Below are 19026 nucleotides of genomic sequence, written 5' to 3'. Positions count from 1 at the left end.
CTGGACAGGAGTCCCTGGGTAAGGGGGGACACGTGCTTCTGGTTTGGGACAGTTGTCAGATTGCGGTCCCCAGAGGTGGGCCTGGACACGGTGCTGCATTCAGAAGGGCCGGTCTCCCCACATCCTTGCCAGGGGGCTGGTTATCAGACTTGCATCCTGGTGGAAAATGACATGTCCTTGTTTTTTCACTTGTCGTGAGTGAGGCTCAGCAGCCCGACGTGTGTATTAGGAAAACCACCTGTCCTACGCATGACCCCTGTTGGCCTTTAATCACTGAGGTTGGATGGCACTGTGCTTAACGACCGGCCGGCCCCCAGCCATATTGCCTTCCCTGAGCCCAGCTCCTCGATGTACTTCGTGTGACTTAGCTTGGGCAGGCTCGTCAGCCTCTTGGTGTCTCAGTGTTACCTGTAAAATGGGACATGACGGTACACCTGCGTCGTAGAGTGGTTGTGATGAGAACCTGGGTCAATTTACATCAGGTGCCTAGATCTGGGGCTGCTGGGTAACAGGTGCTGTATAAGCATTGATTTGTAGGAGCTCTTTATATATTAAGGAAAGCCCTTTTGTGATTGATTACATTCTCTCCGGTTGTAGTTTTGTTTGTGGTCCTTATGGAATAGGGACATTTGTCAGGCTGACGTGGGTGGGGTGGGGGGGCGGGAGCTTTGGACTGTAGTCTGTTCTGAGGCACCGCTGACCGTGCAGAGGCAGCTGCAGCCCGGCGCCTGGGGCCTTCCATTGAGGCCGCACCTGAGTGATCTATGGTATCTGGACGTGCTCTTGCCCGGGGAGGGTGGCCGTTGCAGGAGTCAGGATATAGGACTGTGCCACCCGCCGGGACCAGCCCTGCCCAGCATGCCCCAGGAGGAGGGCTGATGGCTACAGGCCTTGCCCTCCCAAGGCGGCTGGTTCCCACAGCTGGACGTGACTCATTCACCCAGGCCACCCAGCTGCGGACAGCCGTCCCACCTCCTGCTGACGTGTGGCCGGTAGGCACCTCTGTCCCGCTTTACTTTAGTGCCTTTCAGGACACTGCCAGTCCTCAGCCTTGCCGTCTGCTCTCTCAGAGGCGCCAGGGCCCCGGGGGCAGGGTGCGGGCCTTGTGGGTGCCCCTTGGCATCAGCCCCCGAGGTTAGGGCCTGTGAGTAGGCCTGAGGGTCTGGGCAGTTCTGGAAATGCTTGCAAACTTGTGTTATTGCTGTTTTACCGATTTTTTTTTTTTTTTTTAACTTAAAATTGTGAAGCATAATACATCCTGGGCAGTAGGAAACTCAGATTATTATGCTTTATGCAGCATTGGGCGGGACTCCTAGGTGAGGTAAGAGATAGAGTGTGCTGGCCCCAGGGACCCGGCCCCCGAGCTTCTCCCTGCTGTGGGCCCCGTGGCCCTGCCATTCGCAGGGACCCCTCTCTGCCTGTGTGCTCTCAGCGCCGCGCTGGCCCCTGGGGCCCTGGTGCCTTCGCTGGATCCCACGGCCAGCCGCCCGCTCGGTGCCCTGGAGCACAGCTGCTGCTGGCACACGCGTGGCGTGTCCGTGGGCTCACTGGGTGTGCCGCGGCCAGGGCTTGGTGGCCCCCAGCGGTGTGTGTTCACTCGGTGTTCTCCGGGGATCGGGCCGGCTCACGCCCCCCTGCCCTGAGTGTCCCCCGGCATTTCCGAGTGGGGGGCGGTCCCAGCGCCGGGAGGAAGGGAAGGGGGGGGGGCAGGTGCCTCCAGGGAGCTGCCTGCACACAATGGGCAGCCGGGGAGGCTCCCCGAGGAAGGAGGGGGGGCTGGGCATCCTTCCCTTCTGGTCGCTGTCTGGCAGAACCCCGGGGGCGGCTCTGTTCTGGCTCCCCCGGGCTTTGACCACCTTCCTGAGCGGGGACGGCTGGCCCCTGAGGAGGTAACTAGGTCAGTGCCGGCCCACCCACCCGGCCCAGCCCAGGCAGGGAGTTGGGATCCTATTAAGCAAAGCACCTTAGCGCCCCATGGCGGGGCGGCCTCCTACGTGCCTGGATGCCCGTGCCAGGCTGCTCAGGACGCCTGGCTTGGCTCCAGGGCCTGTGGGACCCTGGCAGGGGCGGGAGAGGGCTCTGTTTCGTCTCCCTTGCACCTCAGGCTGGGGACCCTCACCCCCTTTTTTGGGACTGCACAGGGAGGTAGTCAGGACTCAGTGTCCTGCTCAGCCCTGCCCACCCCAGCCACATGGGGCAGGGTTGCGGGACCCCTGTGTGTCCTGTTTCCTTCCCTCAGGTGGGCTGTGAGGTGGGTGGGACCTGCCTTGGCCTAGGGCGGCAGCTGGCCGCGGAGCAGTGAGGGCACCCGGTGTGGACATGGGGTCTGGCGGGCCCGTGCCTTGGCCACGTTTATGTTTCTTTCTTTTCTTTTTTTTCAAGTTTAGTTTTTTTGGGGGGGGGGCGGGGAGAGAGAGAGAGAGAATGAGCAGGGGAGGGGCAGTGAGAAAGGGGGAGAGAGGATCTAAAGTACGCTCCGTGCTGACAGAGAGCCTGGTGTGGGGCTTGAACTCACGAACCGGCTCAAGACCTGAGCTGAAGTTGGACCCTTAACCGATGGAGCTCTTCCCCCCTGCCCCGGGGCCCCACGTTTATATTTCTGTATCAACGGGATAACGGGTCTCCCAGAACCAACCGGAAGATGAGAACACGCCAGTAATTCGCACCTGCCTCCCCAGGAGGTGAGCTCTCTCTGGGATGCGGCAGTCATCTGGAGCCGCGGGCAGCGATCCCACTCTTTTCAAGTGTGGGGCCCGAGTCTAGACTGACCCCAAGGAGGTGGCTTGGTGCCTGGAGCCTAGGTGGTCTCTGTTCACCCCCAGGGAGCTGGGGAAAGCCAAACTTAGCCTGTGTGGAGGCCAGCAGCAGTGGGACTCCAGGCCCGTTTGGGTTGTGCTGGGTGGACCAGGGGCAGGCCGGCTGTGGCCACTGAGGCAGCGCTGACCCCTCCCGGCCCGCAGAAGGGCCCCACCCGGGGGCCGGGAAGCCTGCTGGCTGCACCATCTCCTGGTCCCTGTCAGGGCCAGCGGCCGTGCCGCCGGGCTCTCCTGGGACCTGGCTTGGTGTTGGCCCAGAGGCAGGCCGAGAACGAGCCTCCAGGCCTGGGCGTGCTTCCGGGCCTCGCTGGGGAAGTGGCCCGGCCTGCGCCAGCCCGTGCGGTTAGGGTGTCACAGGCCTCTGAGGGCCCACCTCCCAGGTGAAGGGACAGATTCCAGCAGGAAGGGGCTGGTCTGAAGCTGTCGTCTGTCCCAGGGTGGTGGGAGACTCCAGTGTGGCTCTCCTGGGTCACCCGAGCCTGAATGTCCCACGGTGAGGTTGGGTTGGTGCCCCACCCTGGGCCCCAGCCCTACTGTGCTCTCTCCCCGCCAGCCCTCTGTGCCCCCTGCCTGGGAGGGCCCGCTGGGGATGAGGCTGAATCCCGGCCAAGGGCAGAGGGACAAAGATCAGAGGGGGAGGAGGAACCTAGGCCTCACTCTGGCCTGCCGCTCCCTGACTGTTCCCTGAGGCTCTGTGAGCCCCAGGAAAGCTTCAGAGTGGTCTCGGGAAAAGAGGCCTCCGGGGAGGCGACAAGCTGTGACCCGTGGGGATGGGGCATGCCTGGGGTGGGCGGCGGCCAGGGGACCCAGGGCCCGGCGGGGGGGGGGGGGGGGGGGGGTAGGGTCTTTGGAGGGAGGGCCCCTGCCATCACAGTTGGACGCTTGCCCTGGCCGGGGTGTGGGGAAGGGTGGGAGTGGGGCCAAGGCCCTGTGCCGGTGTCCTAGGGTCTCAGGCACCGGGTGGACGCGTTGTGACTTCTGCTGAGGGGACCTTCTTTCCAGGGGAGGTAGTTGCGGGCTCTGGGGCACTCCCAGATTTGGAGAGGGGAGGTGGGCTGGCCAGGGGTCTGTACCTACTGCTTCCGCATAGCCCTGGCATTCCTGCCCGTCCTGGTGGGTCACTCCCTGGGGACACCTGGGGGGAACCGATGCTGTGTCTCTGTATTGCCCGTCACTTTGGCCCTGCCTGTCCTCGGTCAGTGGGTGAGTTTGGGGCTGTTCTGAGAGCTGAAGGGGCCTGGGCCTGAGTCTCAGCTCTACCGCTCTGCTGTGTGGCCCGGGGCAGGGCACTTGGCTTCTCTGGGCTACTCAAGACCAGAGTGTTCACGGTGTCCCCGGAGCTCACTGGTCAGTAGTAACGGGAGCACGCCCGGCAGGCAGCGGAGGTGGCCACGGTCAGGGTGATGGCAGGCAGGGAGCAGGTGGCCTGAGTGATGCCATCTAGCCCCTCCCTCTGCCCTCTGCAGGGTTCTGTGCCTGGAAACTTCCCACCCCTCCTGGCCGCCAGTCCCTGCCCACCTGGCTGCCTCCGTCCTGGTCTCCGTGTGTGTCCCGTCCCGCCCCGTGTGTGTCCCGTCCCGCCCCGTGTGTGTGCCTGAGACTCCCTGTAGTTGCCCGGGGTTATCTCTCCCCTGCAGCTGGCTTGGAAGGACCTGCCTGTGGGGAGAGCCCCGCCCTCCCAGTGACAGGCCTGGGAGCGAGGGGTGGGGTGTGCTTGGAACAGGTCCCGAGGGGCTTCAGTGTTGGTCTCACTCTGCGGGTACAGCCCTGCTACCTAGCCGTCCCCGCCCCGGGTTGTCCTTGCCCTGGACACACAGCCGTCCGTTGCAGCTCTGGGGGGGCTTCTCGTTTGGGGGGTACTGACCTCAACATGGGGTGTCACCCAGGACGGCAGCTTGTGTCTCTGCTCTGTGCCCACCTTTAGTCTGTGCTCAGGCCCCGACCCGGCCACAGGGGGGCCGAGCCAGGAGACCATTGTCCCACCAAGCGTGGGTGGGGGGCATCCCTGGGACCTGAGCAGGGGTGGGGGGGGGGTGGCCCACTGCTGGAGGTCAGGCCTCTGGATCGTTGTCAGGTGCCCCCCCCCCCGAGGCCACTAGAAATGTCCTTGGAGCCATTTCCCTGCCCCTTCCCCGGCACCCCTTCAGGCCTCTCCCCACAATGCTTGGAGGACTTCTGCCGGGTCACAGACTCGCCGCCCTGCACAGTGCGGGGGTGGGAAGTTGGGGTTGTGTGTGGAGCAGAGAAGGGGCTTATGCTGTGGCTCCCCAGGCCCAGTGGTGTGCCGGCACCGAGGTCTGGGGGCCTTGCTGCTGGCTGGCAGAGCCCTGGCCTGGGGGAGAGCTGGGGACGGCTGTCTGGGGACAGCAGAGAGGTTAAGAGCCTGCCTGCTTGGCTGACCTGGCTTCTGGGGCCTCGTTACTTGGCTGTGACTTGGGGATGTCAGTGGCTGCATCCCGGTGGAGGCGTCCTGCCTGGGGACGGAGCCTCTGCTGGTGGCACGGGGCCCCGTGGGTGCCGGCCTTTGGGGTCAGTGGGCTGGCGCCGACCTCGTGTGTTGGCGTCTCTGACGCTGGAATCAGGAGTGGCTTCTGAGGTTTGTGGGTCGAGGCCCTCACACCCTGGCTGTGTCCTTCCTGGGGACCTGGGTGCTTCACTGGCTGGGTAGGACGTCAAGCTGAGCCCTGTTGAAACCTCAGGGCTGGGCCTGAGCCTGATGTTGACAGTGACCTGGGCAGTTGAAGGTTGTCCCCCCGCCCGCCCCCCCACCCCCACCTCCACCTCTCCCTGGAACCCAGCCTCCTGCCCAGACTTGGCACATGGAGTGAGTGCTCTGATTGGCTGCCACTCCTGTCATTCAAGCCCACGTGCAATGACCTCAGGATCGAAACCCCGCAGCCCTGGGGCCCACCAGGCCAGCTGTGCCCGTGCTCGCTGGCCTCTCGCTTGTAGCCCAGCTGGTGTTGAGGGCCTGGGTGCCGGGCGTCTGGGGCTCACTGAGGCCGAGGCGAGCTTCCTGGAGGACTGGTGGGGGGGGGGGGGCGCCGGGTGGAGAGTGCTCCCCTCCACTTGTCATCGCCTCTTCTGTGTCCTGCAGGAAATGGCCAATTCCGTCTACCTGGTCATGGAGGTGAGTTCCTCCCGCAGGCCCGGCTGTGAGGACGGGGAGGCTGGACCCTGCTGGCTCCTGTACCTTGTCACCTGGGGGTTAGAAGCTGCTTGCACGTCTGTGGGCTTAGGCTTAGGGCCACTACGTCAGGAGCCCCGGTGGCCCTGGCAGGTGCCTGAGGGGCGGTAAAACGCCTCCACTGACCTCTTCAGTATGGATCGCGAGGGCCGCCTGGCCCAGGAAGGAGGCCGGCAGCACGGGAGCGGGTGTAGGGTGGTGGGGAGGACGGGCGGGGCCGGGGGAGGGTCCGGCTGGGCCGCTGACCGCTGACCGGGCTGTGCCACTGGTCTGTTGCAGTACTGTAACGGCGGGGACCTGGCAGACTATCTACACGGTGAGCGGACGCCCCGTGGCCGGGAGGGCCGCGTGCCCTGTCTCACCCCGGCCTCGCCTGCGAGGTGGCCTGATGTGAGCGAGGCCCCCGGGCTCGATGGAGGTGACGGGTCCCCTGCTCCCCGTGGCACTCGCCGGGGAAGACAGAAGGGGCGGTGAGCCCCCGCTGGGGGCACAGACGGGTTCGGAGCCGTCCGGAACAGCCTCGCGGGACAGATTCGGTCTGGAAGAGCCCCTCTTGAACGGGGCCCTAAGTGGTTTGTGGGGAGGCGTTGCCTTCCGACGACCCCCACCCCCGGCCCTACAGGGTCCCCGAAGCGCTCGGCCGGCTGGGCTGCAGGGCCCCCAGCAAGGCCTGGCTTCCCACGCAGGGCGGTAGGCCGTCACCCACGCCCTCACCCCGGAGGGCAGGCCCTGGGGCTCAAGTGGTAACTGAGAAAGGGCATTAGGACAGCAGCACCTGGCGGTGGGTGGGGCGGTGGCACCGAGACCCCGAGGGGCTGGGCGGCCAATGGGGAGAAGACGCCGGCCCCCTGGAGGCGGTGAGTCCGACCCACCCCGGGTGAGTCACGGGGGGGGGGGGGGCTGCAGGAGGCACTGCGGATGGCCCTGGAGGGCCCGGAGGGGCGTGTTGTGCTGGGGGGATGGGGGGGCAGCCCCTCCCCCTGGGCGCCTGGGTGAGCCGCGCCCCCTTCTCCCTGCAGCCATGCGGACGCTGAGCGAGGACACCATCAGGCTCTTCCTGCAGCAGATCGCGGGCGCCATGCGCCTGCTCCACAGCAAGGGCATCATCCACCGCGACCTGAAACCCCAGAACATCCTGCTGTCTAACCCCGGCGGGCGCCGCGCCAACCCCAACAACATCCGCGTCAAGATCGGTGAGGCCGGGGCTGGCGGGGGCCCGGGGCGCCGCGCGGGGAGCCCGAGAGCTTCGGCCGCCCTGCTCACGCGCCCCTCCTCCCCCGCAGCCGACTTCGGTTTCGCCCGGTACCTGCAGAGCAACATGATGGCGGCCACGCTCTGCGGCTCTCCCATGTACATGGTAGGTGGGCCGCCGCCAGCCCCTGCTGCCCCTGCTGCCCCTGCGGGGCCGGGCTCCCTCCCGTGGCCGTGGCCTCCCCTCGGGTGGCGGCCTGAGCGGCTGTGCCGCTGTTTCCCACCACCCCCGTGGCAGTCGGGGCACACGGTCCGGTCACCAGGCGCCACGTCTCTTCTTGCCCCCGGCGCCGACCTGGACCGTTGACCCCACAGGCCCCCGAAGTCATCATGTCGCAGCACTACGACGGGAAGGCCGACCTGTGGAGCATCGGCACCATCGTGTACCAGTGCCTGACGGGGAAGGCGCCCTTCCAGGTGAGCGAGCCTCAGGTCAGGCGGGGCCGGCTGCTGATTTGCACCCTGACGTTCCCCTCTGGGGCCCGGCTGGGCCGCCAAGGGCTACTGCCCTGCAGCCTTCCCCCACGAGAGTGCAGCGCAGCCACGGTCACGTCAGGGCCGCGGCTGGAGCGTGCGGGCTCCGGAGTGGTCCGTGTACCCGCGTGTGTGTCTGGGCCGAGTCTTGTGCCCTGCCCCCCTGCCCAGGCCAGTGCTGGCGTGACGCACTGCGTTGGCGTCAGGCCCCGGGGCGCTGGGCGCCGCATTTGGTAAGCGGCAGCCTGCTCGGCGGTGGGATTCCAGAGGGCGCGCTCAGCCCACCAGGCCGGGCTGCAGATCCCTCAGGGATTTCACGGCCTGACCAGGCAGCTCTCGCTGTTGCCAGCTTGCCCCTCAGCCTTCTTTGAGTGCCTGGTGACCCAGGCTGGCCCACTGGCTCCCCGCACCCCTCCCTGTCCCTCTCCATCAGCCCCGGGAAGGTGGGGTGCTCTCTTGCTCTCGGCTACACGCTCGTCCTGGGCTCAGTGCCTGGCACCACAGTGGTGTGCAGTGGGCAAACAGACGACCACATACGTGCCAGCCAGCCGCTCCCCATGGGACACAGTGCCCGTGGGGAGGGGAAGGCTTATTCTGGGGTCCTTTCCAGGGTGGGGCTCACGGAGTAGTTAATTTCAAGAAGCAAACCTCCAGTCATACCAGGGGCCTGGCCGCCTCGCTTCTGGCCCGCCTGACACTCCCCGTGCGGTCCCGGTGGTCCACAGCCTGGATGGGGGAGGAGGGGAGCCTGTCCCAGGAAGCCTGGAGGGCGTGTGGTGTTCGGACCAGGGCCCTGACTCTGGCCGGGGGACCTCCCAGGGGGCCTAGATGCTCATGCTGCCCTCCCCCCCAGGCCAGCAGCCCCCAGGACCTTCGCCTCTTCTACGAGAGGAGCAAGACCCTGGTGCCCACGTAAGTGCCCTCGCCTCCGCCCCCCTCCCCACACGCCCCAGGTGGGCAGCCGCATCATGCTGTCTCCCGGCCCCACCGCAGCATACCCCGGGAGACGTCCGCCCCGTTGAGGCAGCTACTGCTGGCCCTGCTGCAGCGCAATCATAAGGACCGCATGGACTTTGGTGAGCGAGGGCCCTCCTGGCCGCGTGCCCCCCACCCTGGGCTCCTGGATGCCCACGGTCCCTGCCCCGGCAGCACGGGGCCGTGAAAAGCGCGGTTTTGCTGCGGGAAAGCCCCGGGCGGGTGGGGGGCCGGCCGGGACCGGGACCGGGGTCCCAGAGGGAGTCTCGGGTGGCGCGGAGTTCCGTCTTTCCTCCGGGGACCCCTGGGGCCAGGGCTCTCAGACGCCTCGCCCACCCTCCTTCCCGCAGACGAGTTCTTCCATCATCCTTTCCTTGACGCCAGTGCCACTGTGAAGAAGTGTGAGTCCCCCGAGGGCCTGGGGGCCCCGAAGGCCGTGGGGGGGCTCGCGCACAGCTGACTCCGCGCGGCGGGTTTAGAGGGATAGGAGCTGGGGCTGCCCTTGCCGGTGCCCGGGTCCTCTGGGTGGGCGACGGCGGGTTCCGCTCAGTGCTCTGGTAGCTGTGCGCCTGCTGCCGCTGGGCGGGCCTTGGCGGGCTGGGGAGGGAGGGGTGGGGACGGTGCCCGCGCGCTGACCTGTGCCCTCGCCAGCCCCTCCCGTGCCCGTGCCCTCGTACCCGAGCTCCGGGTCCGGCAGCAGCTCCAGCAGCAGCTCCACCTCGCACCTGGCCTCCCCGCCGGTGAGTCAGCCGCGGGGGGCCCGACCCTGGGGTTTGGGGCGTGTGGCTGTCCCACCGGGGTCAGAACGGCACCGGGACGCTTGCCTCTATTTCTGTGGTTTTGTCTGATCCGCTCACACAAGATGCGCCAGACACGTTCTGATGATGAGACGTCGAAGCGTGAGAAGCTGGCAAAAACCCCTTTTAGCCGCTCCCCCCCCCCCCCCCCGCCCAGCCCTCGCGTCCCAGAGGCTGACCCGCTAGGTGTGGGTCCGTGTTCCTCAGGGCCTCCGTGAGCGCTGGTGTGCGCTCACGGGAATGGGGGCAGGGAGGCCTTGAGTCCTGGGGACTGCCGGGGAGTCCCCCGCGCCACGGCACGGGGGCGGGGCGAGGTCTGCGAGGGTGCGCACGGCTGGGGGGCCAGGGCCGTGCCGGAGGCAGACGTTCGACGCTTTATGATAGTGAGCGCACACGGCCTCCCTTTCAGGCCTTTGCGGGCCCGTGGAGGAGCGGGGGCAGGGCTGTGTGTCACTGAAACAGGGTCTCCCCAGGAGCTCCGTGCCAGCTGGGGGCACAGCGTTTCAGAAACCGATGGGAGAAGGGGTGCCCCCTGGGGAGGAGAGCGGATCGTCCCCTTCCCCGGCACCCAGCAGCCCCTTTTCCACCTGGGCCCTGGGGCCGGGTCTCAGTGGCCTCCCCTCTGACCCCCAGTCCCTCGGGGACATGCAGCAGCCGCTACAGAGGACACTGACGTCCCCGGCCGACGCTGCTGGCTTCCTGCACGGCTCCCGGGGCTCCGGCGGCAGCAGCAAGGACTCGTCCTGCGACACAGATGACTTTGTCATGGTCCCGGCCCAGTTTCCAGGTCGGGGGCCAGGGTTTGCTTCATTGTGAGCTTGCGTGCGTGTGCTCGTGACGCTTTCGCTGCCTGTGGGCCCTCAGGGTGGGTTCTGGGAGCGGTACTGCGTCAGCCAGGCGAGAGTCCAAGCCAAGTCCTGCCGGTCACCAGTGGGTGGTGCGGACCGAGTGCCTGTGCTCAGGCCCTGCCCTCCCCCCCACCCGCCATGCAGAGCACCTGCTCGCAAGAGGGAGCTGCCAGCGCAGTTCTGAGCACAGGCAGGGCTCAGGCCTCTGGGACAGGCCCGGCCCCTCCCTAAGCCCGCTCCGGGGGTCCCGGTGTCCTCTCGTGCCCCTGGACGTTGACACTTCCTTTTGCTGCCCTTGGCCATCTCATGACTTGGGTCAGTCAGACAACGGGCCCACGTTGGGCAAGGCGAGGAGGACCGTTGGAGAGGTTGATGGGGCAGATGCGGGACCCAGGGTGCCAGAGGAGGGCTTAGGCCCGGACTGGGAGCCAGGGGTGACCGGCCTGGGCTTGGCTGAAGGCTGGGGTATGCACAGAGCACCCAGGGTCTCCCTCGAGAGCCCCGAGGTGCAGTCAGGTAGAGGGAGTCCCCGATGCACATCACAGGGGGACCTGGGAGCACGGCTTCCCCCCCCCCCCCCCACTTTGTCTCACGAAGCCGCCCTTCCTGGAGCCTCCAGCCGCTCCCTGGAATTGAGTGTGGGGTCACCCGGGAGCCGGGGTGGGTGAGGTGGCCCAGGGGGGTGGAATGCACACTTGTCCTGATGCCCAGCCTGCCCCGTCTCCCACCCGCAGGTGACCTGGTGGCCGAGGTGGCTGGAGTCAAGCCCCCACCGGACAGCCTGATGTGTAGTGGGTAAGCCCCCTGCCCTGTGCTGCCCCCTAACCGTTTTGGGACACGGACGTGCTGGCTCCGGCCGGTTGTTCTTCTGCCCTGCCTGGGTCCAGTCGGCCTGAGGTGTGTCCCGCCTATGTGCTCTGTCCCCACCAGGAGCTCGCTGGTGGCCTCGGCTGGCCCGGAGAGCCGTGGCCGGACCCCTTCTCCTTCCCCACCCTGCAGCAGCTCTCCAAGCCCCTCCGGGTGAGCAGAGGCAGGGTTAGGGCCTCCAGCCCAGGTCTGGCTTTGTAGATAGCACTTGAGTCTGGAGGTCCTGTCTCCGTTCGGGCCTCGAGGACACTGGGCTTCTCTTGGGTGGTGGCCCACGGGACGGGGCTGTGGTTGGAGGGATGTAGACCTGGGAGCGGGGAGCTGTGGGGACTGCTAGGGACCAGTGTGGCCACCACCCCGTCCCCATCCTGCAGGGCTGGGTGGGCTCGGGTTCCTAGAGCCCAGGTCGGGAGCAGGCCCAGCCTCACTGTCCTTTGCCTGGCCTTTTTCCACATGTCCCAGTGGCCGGTCCCATCCAGAAGCCCCTTGGGCACAGTGTGCATGGGGTGAGGTGCGAACAGTTCCTGCTGCCCGAGTGGTGGCAGTGCTGGGCACATGCAGAGATGGGGAAGCAAGTGGCCCGGGTGGCCTCTGCCCCAGGATGTTTGAGCCTGGGGTGCAACCCGTGCACTGTCTCCCTCGACCGCCCCCCTGCTTCTCCCTACCACAGCCGGGCCGGCGCGTTCAGCAGCAGGTGCGGTGTGTCTGTCCCCATCCCAGTGCCCACGCAGGTGCATAATTACCAGCGCATTGAGCAGAATCTGCAGTCACCCACCCAGTACCAGACCGCACGGTGAGTCTAGTCACCCCTCACCACCCACCTCTGTGATTACAGGGGCTCCCCCTAGCGGCAAGGCATGCCCTACAGCGCTATAGTGAGGATCCCACTACAGGGTTGTCTCACATGCACAGGTGTGCAGGCTGTGCACTGTGTGACTCTCACCGTCACAATTTACATTGTGGACATGCAGAGATCCTACATTTATTGGGACAGCTTTCTGGCAGATACCGCTATCGTGTTTTGTCTTAGAAAGACCGAGATGGAGCGCGTAGGTGAGCAGGAGAGAGGACCAGAGGGAGAGAGAGTGAGAATCCCAGTATCTGCTCAGTGCAGAGCCCGACTTGGGGCTCGGTCTCACGGCCCTGGGATCATGGCCTGAGCCGAAATCGAGAGTTGGATGCTCGACCGGCTGAGCCACCCAGGTGCCCCTACGAGACCCGATATTGATTTCTCACTAACTCCAGTGAGCGCCACAGGAGAAGGCCTTTCTTTTGTAATTCCCGGAAGGCCCTGTGGGCCAGTGTCGTCCTGGCAGGGACTGTGACCTCAGGCGTGAGGATGCCCCCAGGAAACACGGGGTCTCTGCTCCCTACTTATCGCTGTAGGCAGGAGGGTGAGGGGTCCAGTCCTCCCGAAGGCTCCTGGTGAGTCCCGTTATCGGAGTGGAGGAGGACGAGCCATCTGGCCTGGCCGTGACCCTCGCTGCACGTGGCTGGGGGCCTCACCTCATGCCTGCTCGTGCCCCCAGGTCGTCTGCCATCCACAGGTCGGGCAGCACCAGCCCCCTGGGCTTTGCCCGGGCCAGTCCGTCGCCCCCGTCCCACGCCGAGCACGGAGCTGCCCTGGCCAGAAAGCTTTCCCTGGGCGGGGGCCGGCCCTACACACCGTCTCCACAAGGTGAACCTGGGCGCCCTGGCGGAGGATCCTGAAGCGGGCCTGGGCGTCTCCCTGGGCGGGGGGGGGAGACTGGCTGTCTGTCAGGGCGTGACCCTGGTGATCCCTCTCTCCTCAAGCTGGAATCATCCCCGAGCGGCCGGGCTGGAGCGGGGCGCCCTCCCCACAGGCACCCGAGATGCGGGGCGGGAGATCCCCTCGTCCAGGTAGGTGCGGCCCTGGCCCAGGGGCGGGAGGGCAGCGCCGGCGAGGGCTGCCTCCCTTCTTACAGTTAGGGGAAGGCGGGAGCCCCGCCAGACGGTTTTCACCATCTCAAGCTCAAGCCTGGAGACCGTACAGGCGCACTCGGGGACCACACGGCCTGCCTTGCGCACCGTCGGAGCGGTGAGGGTGGAGGGGATAGTTAGGGTTGAGGGCCTCACGTACACGCTTCTGCTTGGTGGTGGCGTGTGCCTGGCTGGGTGGCCCCCACGTGGCAGTGACCGGCTCTTGTCCTGTCCTGTCCCAGGCTCCTCTGTGCCCGAGCACTCTCCCCACGCTGCCGGGCTGGGCTGCCGCCTGCACAGCGCTCCCAACCTGTCTGACCTGCACGTCGTCCGCCCTAAGTTGCCCAAGCCCCCCACGGACCCGCTGGGGGCCGCGTTTGGCCACCCCCAGTCCAGCCCCCCGCAGCCGTCCCATGTGCTGCAGTCCTGCCGGCCCCTGCGAGGCTCGCCCAAGCTGCCTGACTTCCTGCAGCGGAACCCCTTGCCCCCCATCCTGGGCTCCCCCACCAAGGTAATGGGGCCCGGAGCTCGGTGGGGACAGGGAGGCGGGGAGGGGCCGATCCCGGGAAGACCCCAGAGGGTGGCTCTGTACTGAGGACCTCTCCCCGTGCACCTGCACAGGCCGTCAGCGCCCTGCCTGGCAGGGTTCCCAGGGGACGGGGCCTGGGAACGGGGAGCTTTGGGCCCAGAAATGTGAAAGGTGCCGCACGTGCTCCGGGACTGCTCTGGGCAAACTACTCGCCTCAGCCCTTGCCGTATTTCCCTCCTCTGTGAGGTGCGGCCAGGCCCTGTAGGCACGGCCGCGGCGGTCCTACCGGCGTGCGCGTGCGTGGAGGCGCGGCCACGGGAGGGGGTGGGGGTCCTAGGGACGTGCGCGTGCACGTGCGTAGAGGGTGTTGCGCTTCCTCCCGCACATGCCGGTCTTGTGTCGGCGGTGCAGACCTGGGGGTGCAGGCCGCGTGGGTTTGGGCCGCTGATGTCTTCACGGCGGCCCTTCTCTGCACCCTGTCTGTGCCTCCTAGGCTGTGCCTGCCTTCGACTTCCCCAAGACCCCCAGCTCCCAGAACCTGCTGACGCTCCTGGCCCGGCAGGGCGTAGTCATGACGCCGCCTCGGAACCGGACGCTGCCCGATCTGTCAGAGGCCGGACCGTTCCAGGGGCAGCAGCTGGGCCCTGGCTTGCGGCCCCCCGAGGACACCAAGAGCCCCTTTGGCAGGTGTGCGGGAGGGACTCCTGCCGTCGCGGTCTCTCTGGGGAGGGAGGAGAGGCCCGCCCGAGTAGGCCTGTGTGTGGGGAGCGGCCTGCTCTGCACCTCTTCCCCTGTGACCCTTTCTGAGTCTCACTCTGCGCGTCCGTCCGGTGGGGGACGCTGCCTGCTCCAGGGTGGGTGGAAGACCGCAGGGCCAGCATACGTGCAACCAGTGCTGCGTGAGGTCTGGATGCGGCAGGCTGCGCTCAGGCCCTGGCTGGGCAAGGACCCACAGGCCGGCTCATCCCCGCTGCTCACCCCGCAGGTCCCTCAGTACCGGGCGCCTCACCGATCTGCTCCTTAAGGCTGCGTTCGGGACCCAGGTCCCTGACTCCGGGAGCACGGACAGCTTGCAGGAGAAGCCTATGGAGATCGGTGGGTGGGCGGGGGCTGCCCCGCGGTGGGGGTGGAGGCAGGGCGCCGGCAGCAGGGCCCCCGAGCGCGTCTTCTCTCTTGCAGCGCCCTCTGCTGGCCTCGGAGGGACCCTGCACCCCGGAGCCCGTGCTGGGGGCGCCAGCAGCCCATCTCCCGTGGTGTTTACCGTGGGCTCGCCCCCCAGTGGGACCACGCCGCCCCAGGGCCCCCGTGCCAGGATGTTCTCAGGTGAGGACCGCGTGGTGAGCCTCCAGGCTGCAGGGGGAGAGTGGTCCACGCGGATGGGTCAGGATGGGTCGGGAAGCCTGAGGTGCTGACATCCTCACACGAGGGGCAGGGATAATGCCCACAGCACCCGCCTCTGCGGCGCTCTGGGCGCGCGAGCCCCGGGCCACGCAGACGCCCCCAGCTCTGGCTCCTGGACTGGGGGGGGGGGGGGGCCCGCCTGCAGCAGGGGCAGGAGCCAGGGTGGACGGAGTTCCCGAATGTGAACTGAGGCCAACAGCCGGAGGGATGGGCGCCCAGTCGGGGTTGGGGAGGGGTCTGGCGGGGAGTTGGGGGGAGCGCGTCCTGTATGTGCGGGTGTCACAGCTGGGGCCCTGTCCCCACAGTGGGCTCCTCCGGCTCCCTGGGTTCAGGCGGCTCCTCCTCTGCCCGTCACCTGGCTCCTGGAGCCTGCAGCGAGGTGGCCCCGGAGGTCCCGGCCCCCGGCCACTGCCGCAGCTTTGCCGATCCCGTCACCGCCAACCTGGAGGGGGCTGTGACCTTCGAGGCCCCCGACCTCCCCGAGGAGACGCTGATGGAGGTGAGCCCCGCGTGCAGCAGGCCCACGGAAGGCGGGGCCGGGGTGTGTCGCAGCCCCACTTAGCTGCCCGCTTCCCCCCAGCAAGAGCACACCGAGATCCTGCACGGCCTGCGTTTCACTCTCGTCTTCGTCCAGCACGTCCTGGAGATCGCGGCCCTGCGGGGCAGCGCCGGCGAGGCGGCCGGGGGCCCCGACTTCCAGCTGCAGGAGAGCGTGGTGGCCGACCAGATCAGCCTGCTGAGCCGGGAGTGGGGGTGGGTGTGCCTGGCGGGGCCTGGGGTTGGGGGAGTGGGGGAGGCGGCCTGGGGGCCGGGGTCCCCGAGCCCGAGCCGCCTGACGCGGGTGCCGCCCTCCAGCTTCGCGGAACAGCTGGTGCTCTACCTGAAGGTGGCCGAGCTGCTGTCCTCGGGCCTGCAGACCGCCATCGACCAGATCCGGGCCGGCAAGCTGTGCCTGTCGTCCACCGTGAAGCAGGGTGAGTGCTGGAGGCCAGAGACCGGGCATGTGAGGGTCCGGGAGGGCCGGGGAAGTCCCTGGACGGAGAGGCCAGGTGGAGATGGGTGGGAGGGGGTCACCTGGGAGCAGCGGGGGGTGGGGGGCTGGTCCCAGGGAAGGGCTGGGAGGTGGGTGGGAGGGGTCACCTGGGAGCAGCGGGGGCGGGGGGGGGGGGGGGGTGTGGTCCCAGGGAGGGGCGGGGAGGTGGGTGGGAGGGGTCACCTGGGAGCAGCGGGGGCGGGGGGGTGGGGGGGGGTGGTCCCAGGGAGGGGCCGGGAGGTGGGACGACGGCAGCCCCGGGGGTGGCCTGAGCTGACGGTGGCGGTGCCCGTTCCCCCGCCTGCCCACAGTGGTGCGGAAGCTCAATGAGCTGTACAAGGCCAGCGTGGTGTCCTGCCAAGGCCTGAGCCTGCGGCTGCAACGCTTCTTCCTGGACAAGCAGCGGCTCCTGGACCGCATCCAGAGCGTCACTGCCGAGAAGCTCATCTTCAGCCACGCGGTGCAGACGGTAGGGCGGGTCGGGCAGGCGACGGCAGCGTGGGGGCGGGGGTGGGGCATGAGTCGGTGCTGGGCTGGCGCCCTCCGGGTCCCGTCTGGCGCCGGGAGCCCGCCTGGCGTTTGGCCCCAGTGCCGGGGCTCCACAGCCCAGGGGACATCCCTGGCCACACCCCTCTGCGAGAGTGACTCCGTTTCCCCAACTGCGAAGCCAGAGGCCTGGTTCTCAAGCTTCTTGGTGGGTGAGTGTTCTCCGGGAGAAGCCGCTGCGGGCAGCCGCGGGAGCCTGGGCCTTCTCTGCTTCCGCGGCTTTGGGGTCTTTCTGCCTCCAAAGAATGGGCTCCGAGGAGGCGGCGGTTCCTGCGAGAACGCGTGTGTGTAGCATAAGTGTGCGGCCTGAACAAAGGTCTGGGGAAGTCGGCCTCCCCCTCCCTAGCGTTGACCGCTGGTGAGTTAGGCCATCGCAGGCAGTAGTGAGCACACCTGCCAAGGGGGCGCCCTGCCCGCCAGCGCCGGCCTACTTGGGGCAGTGTTGGCCGGCTGGTGGCGCAGGGCTACGCGGGCCCGTCTGGGCCCCCGAGTGGCACCAGCAGCTCTCACGGCATGCCCCCAGTGTGTGTGCCAGATGGTCCTGGGGACCGCCAGGCCCGGTGTAGGGCTGCCAGGGCAGCTGGGCTGAGCCCCCCGCTTCCCCGGAGCAGGTGCAGTCGGCCGCCCTGGACGAGATGTTCCACCGTCGGGAGGACTGCGTCCAGCGCTACCACAAGGCTCTGCTGCTCATGGAGGGGCTGCAGCACCTCCTCGCCGACCAGGCGGACGTGGAGAGCGTTGCCAAGTGTGAGTGCCGCAGGCCAGTCCCGGAGGGGCGGGGAGAGGTGGGCAGCTCGGGTCCCCTGACGGCGTCTCCTTCACCGCAGGCAAGCTGTGCATCGAGCGGAGGCTGTCCGCACTGCTGACCGGCATCTGTGCCTGACTGCGGGGTGCCCAAGGGGCCGGATCTCCTGCCGATCCCACAGGCTTGGGGGCGGCCAGCTGGCCGGGCTTGAAGGGACAAGCCTGCGGCCTCGGTGCTGCTCGCTGGCGTCGGGAGAAGGTCGGGGGCTCCCGCAGGGCCAGGCCTCGAGCTGCGCGTCCGCGTCCTGAGCTCTGCCGTGGTGGGCTTCGGTGTGCTGGGAAGGCCCCGGGCAACCCCGGTCCAGGCCGGGGCCCCCCCGCCTCGCAGGTTAGCAGAGCTCTCCCGGCCAGCAGTCACGACTTCCCTTGGCCGCCTCGCTGGCAGCGGGGGTGCGTGTGGCCGGACCGCTGGGCGGCCCCGATGCCCGCCGCCGCGCGGAGGACGAGCAGAGGCCCTGAGACCGCTCTACCCAGGAAAAGGTGCGGCCCCCTGTTCCCCCTCCTTCCCCAAGACCACCCACCCAGCTTTGTGAATCACGGAGCACTTTATGCAGGCGGCCCTGGAGCAGGACTGCCCGCCAAGTCCCGCGTGTTGCTGCGGGGCGTGTGTATATACCTATATACATATATACATATATACATAGTCGTGCGAGCGTGTGCGAGCGTGTGCGCTGTGCCTGCTGCCGGGACCCTCTCGGGGAGACACAGACCTCTTATTTAAATGTTCTTGTAGGGACAGACAGTACGAAGCACCGAGCTTTCTGAACCCAGGACAGACGTTGAAGTCTATTCCACTTTACTCCTGAAATGTGTCTTATTTTTCTGCAGCTCTTTTTTTTTTTTAACAGAAGAAGACAATTTGTAGTTTGTTTTGGAAGGGTGGGGCAGGACGGGCGGGTCCTGGTATTGCGCCCACACACGTGGGTGGAGGTAGGAGGTGTCTGTCAGGGTGGCCCCGCCCCTGCTGTCCCCGCCCCGCCTGACCAGGGGCTGTTTTGTGCAAAGTCTCCCATCCAGCTTTCACGGTGGGTTTTGATGCCAAAGTCGTGTGTGGAGCTCCCCCACCCCCACCCCAGGCTGGGTCCTGGCTGCCACTGGGGAGCCCGGGGGTCTTCCTGGCCTGCCCGGCCCTGCCTCGCCCCCCTCGTCTATATCCTGGAGAGGGCAGAGGAAGCCTGCCGGAGTCCAGGCACCCTGGGTGAGGGGTTTAATGTCTTACATCAAGACACAGACGTCTTTGTGTTTCTTTCTTTGCAATACTTGAAATATTGCCACTGTGCTTGGACTTAGAACCAGCCCCGCGACTTGTTCCTCGCTGCACGGAACGTGTTCGTATTTATTGCTTTATGGTCGGCTGAGACCCAGGCCACTGGGACGCTGGTGCCACGGGAGGGGACTCGTGGGTGCCCACGCGGGCTGCCAGCGGATCCTGTTCTTTAGGAGACAGCACCGGACTCTTGGTCTACTTTAAAAGGAGTTTTGTGTGACCTCCCCCCCCCCCCCCATTTGCATTAAATTGTGTAATACCGATTTAAGGAAATAAACCTTTGGAATTGA

The 19026-nt window shown here is 67.0% G+C and overlaps 1 protein-coding gene across 1 annotated transcript in view; it reads left to right on the top strand.

Annotated features, from left to right (window-relative positions):
- Positions 1–19026, top strand: part of ULK1 (unc-51 like autophagy activating kinase 1) — a 21942-nt gene extending 2916 nt beyond the window's left edge. The window contains exons 4-28 of the mRNA XM_045457798.1: positions 5914–5946; positions 6283–6319; positions 7023–7196; positions 7287–7360; positions 7570–7671; positions 8582–8640; positions 8722–8804; positions 9054–9104; positions 9355–9443; positions 10134–10287; positions 11083–11143; positions 11279–11368; positions 11886–12008; positions 12745–12893; positions 13010–13096; positions 13399–13667; positions 14179–14372; positions 14671–14780; positions 14865–15008; positions 15392–15585; positions 15667–15839; positions 15942–16060; positions 16431–16588; positions 17277–17412; positions 17493–19026. Coding sequence (XP_045313754.1) covers positions 5914–5946; positions 6283–6319; positions 7023–7196; positions 7287–7360; positions 7570–7671; positions 8582–8640; positions 8722–8804; positions 9054–9104; positions 9355–9443; positions 10134–10287; positions 11083–11143; positions 11279–11368; positions 11886–12008; positions 12745–12893; positions 13010–13096; positions 13399–13667; positions 14179–14372; positions 14671–14780; positions 14865–15008; positions 15392–15585; positions 15667–15839; positions 15942–16060; positions 16431–16588; positions 17277–17412; positions 17493–17548 — 2919 coding nt within the window. The 3' untranslated portion in view covers positions 17549–19026. The remainder of the gene's footprint in view (positions 1–5913; positions 5947–6282; positions 6320–7022; positions 7197–7286; positions 7361–7569; positions 7672–8581; positions 8641–8721; positions 8805–9053; positions 9105–9354; positions 9444–10133; positions 10288–11082; positions 11144–11278; positions 11369–11885; positions 12009–12744; positions 12894–13009; positions 13097–13398; positions 13668–14178; positions 14373–14670; positions 14781–14864; positions 15009–15391; positions 15586–15666; positions 15840–15941; positions 16061–16430; positions 16589–17276; positions 17413–17492) is intronic.

This window comes from Leopardus geoffroyi, chromosome D3 (assembly GCF_018350155.1).
Source record: "Leopardus geoffroyi isolate Oge1 chromosome D3, O.geoffroyi_Oge1_pat1.0, whole genome shotgun sequence".
NCBI lineage: Eukaryota > Metazoa > Chordata > Mammalia > Carnivora > Felidae > Leopardus > Leopardus geoffroyi.
Note: the sequence above shows the minus strand (reverse complement) of the source record. Positions and strands in the feature narration are given on the sequence as shown.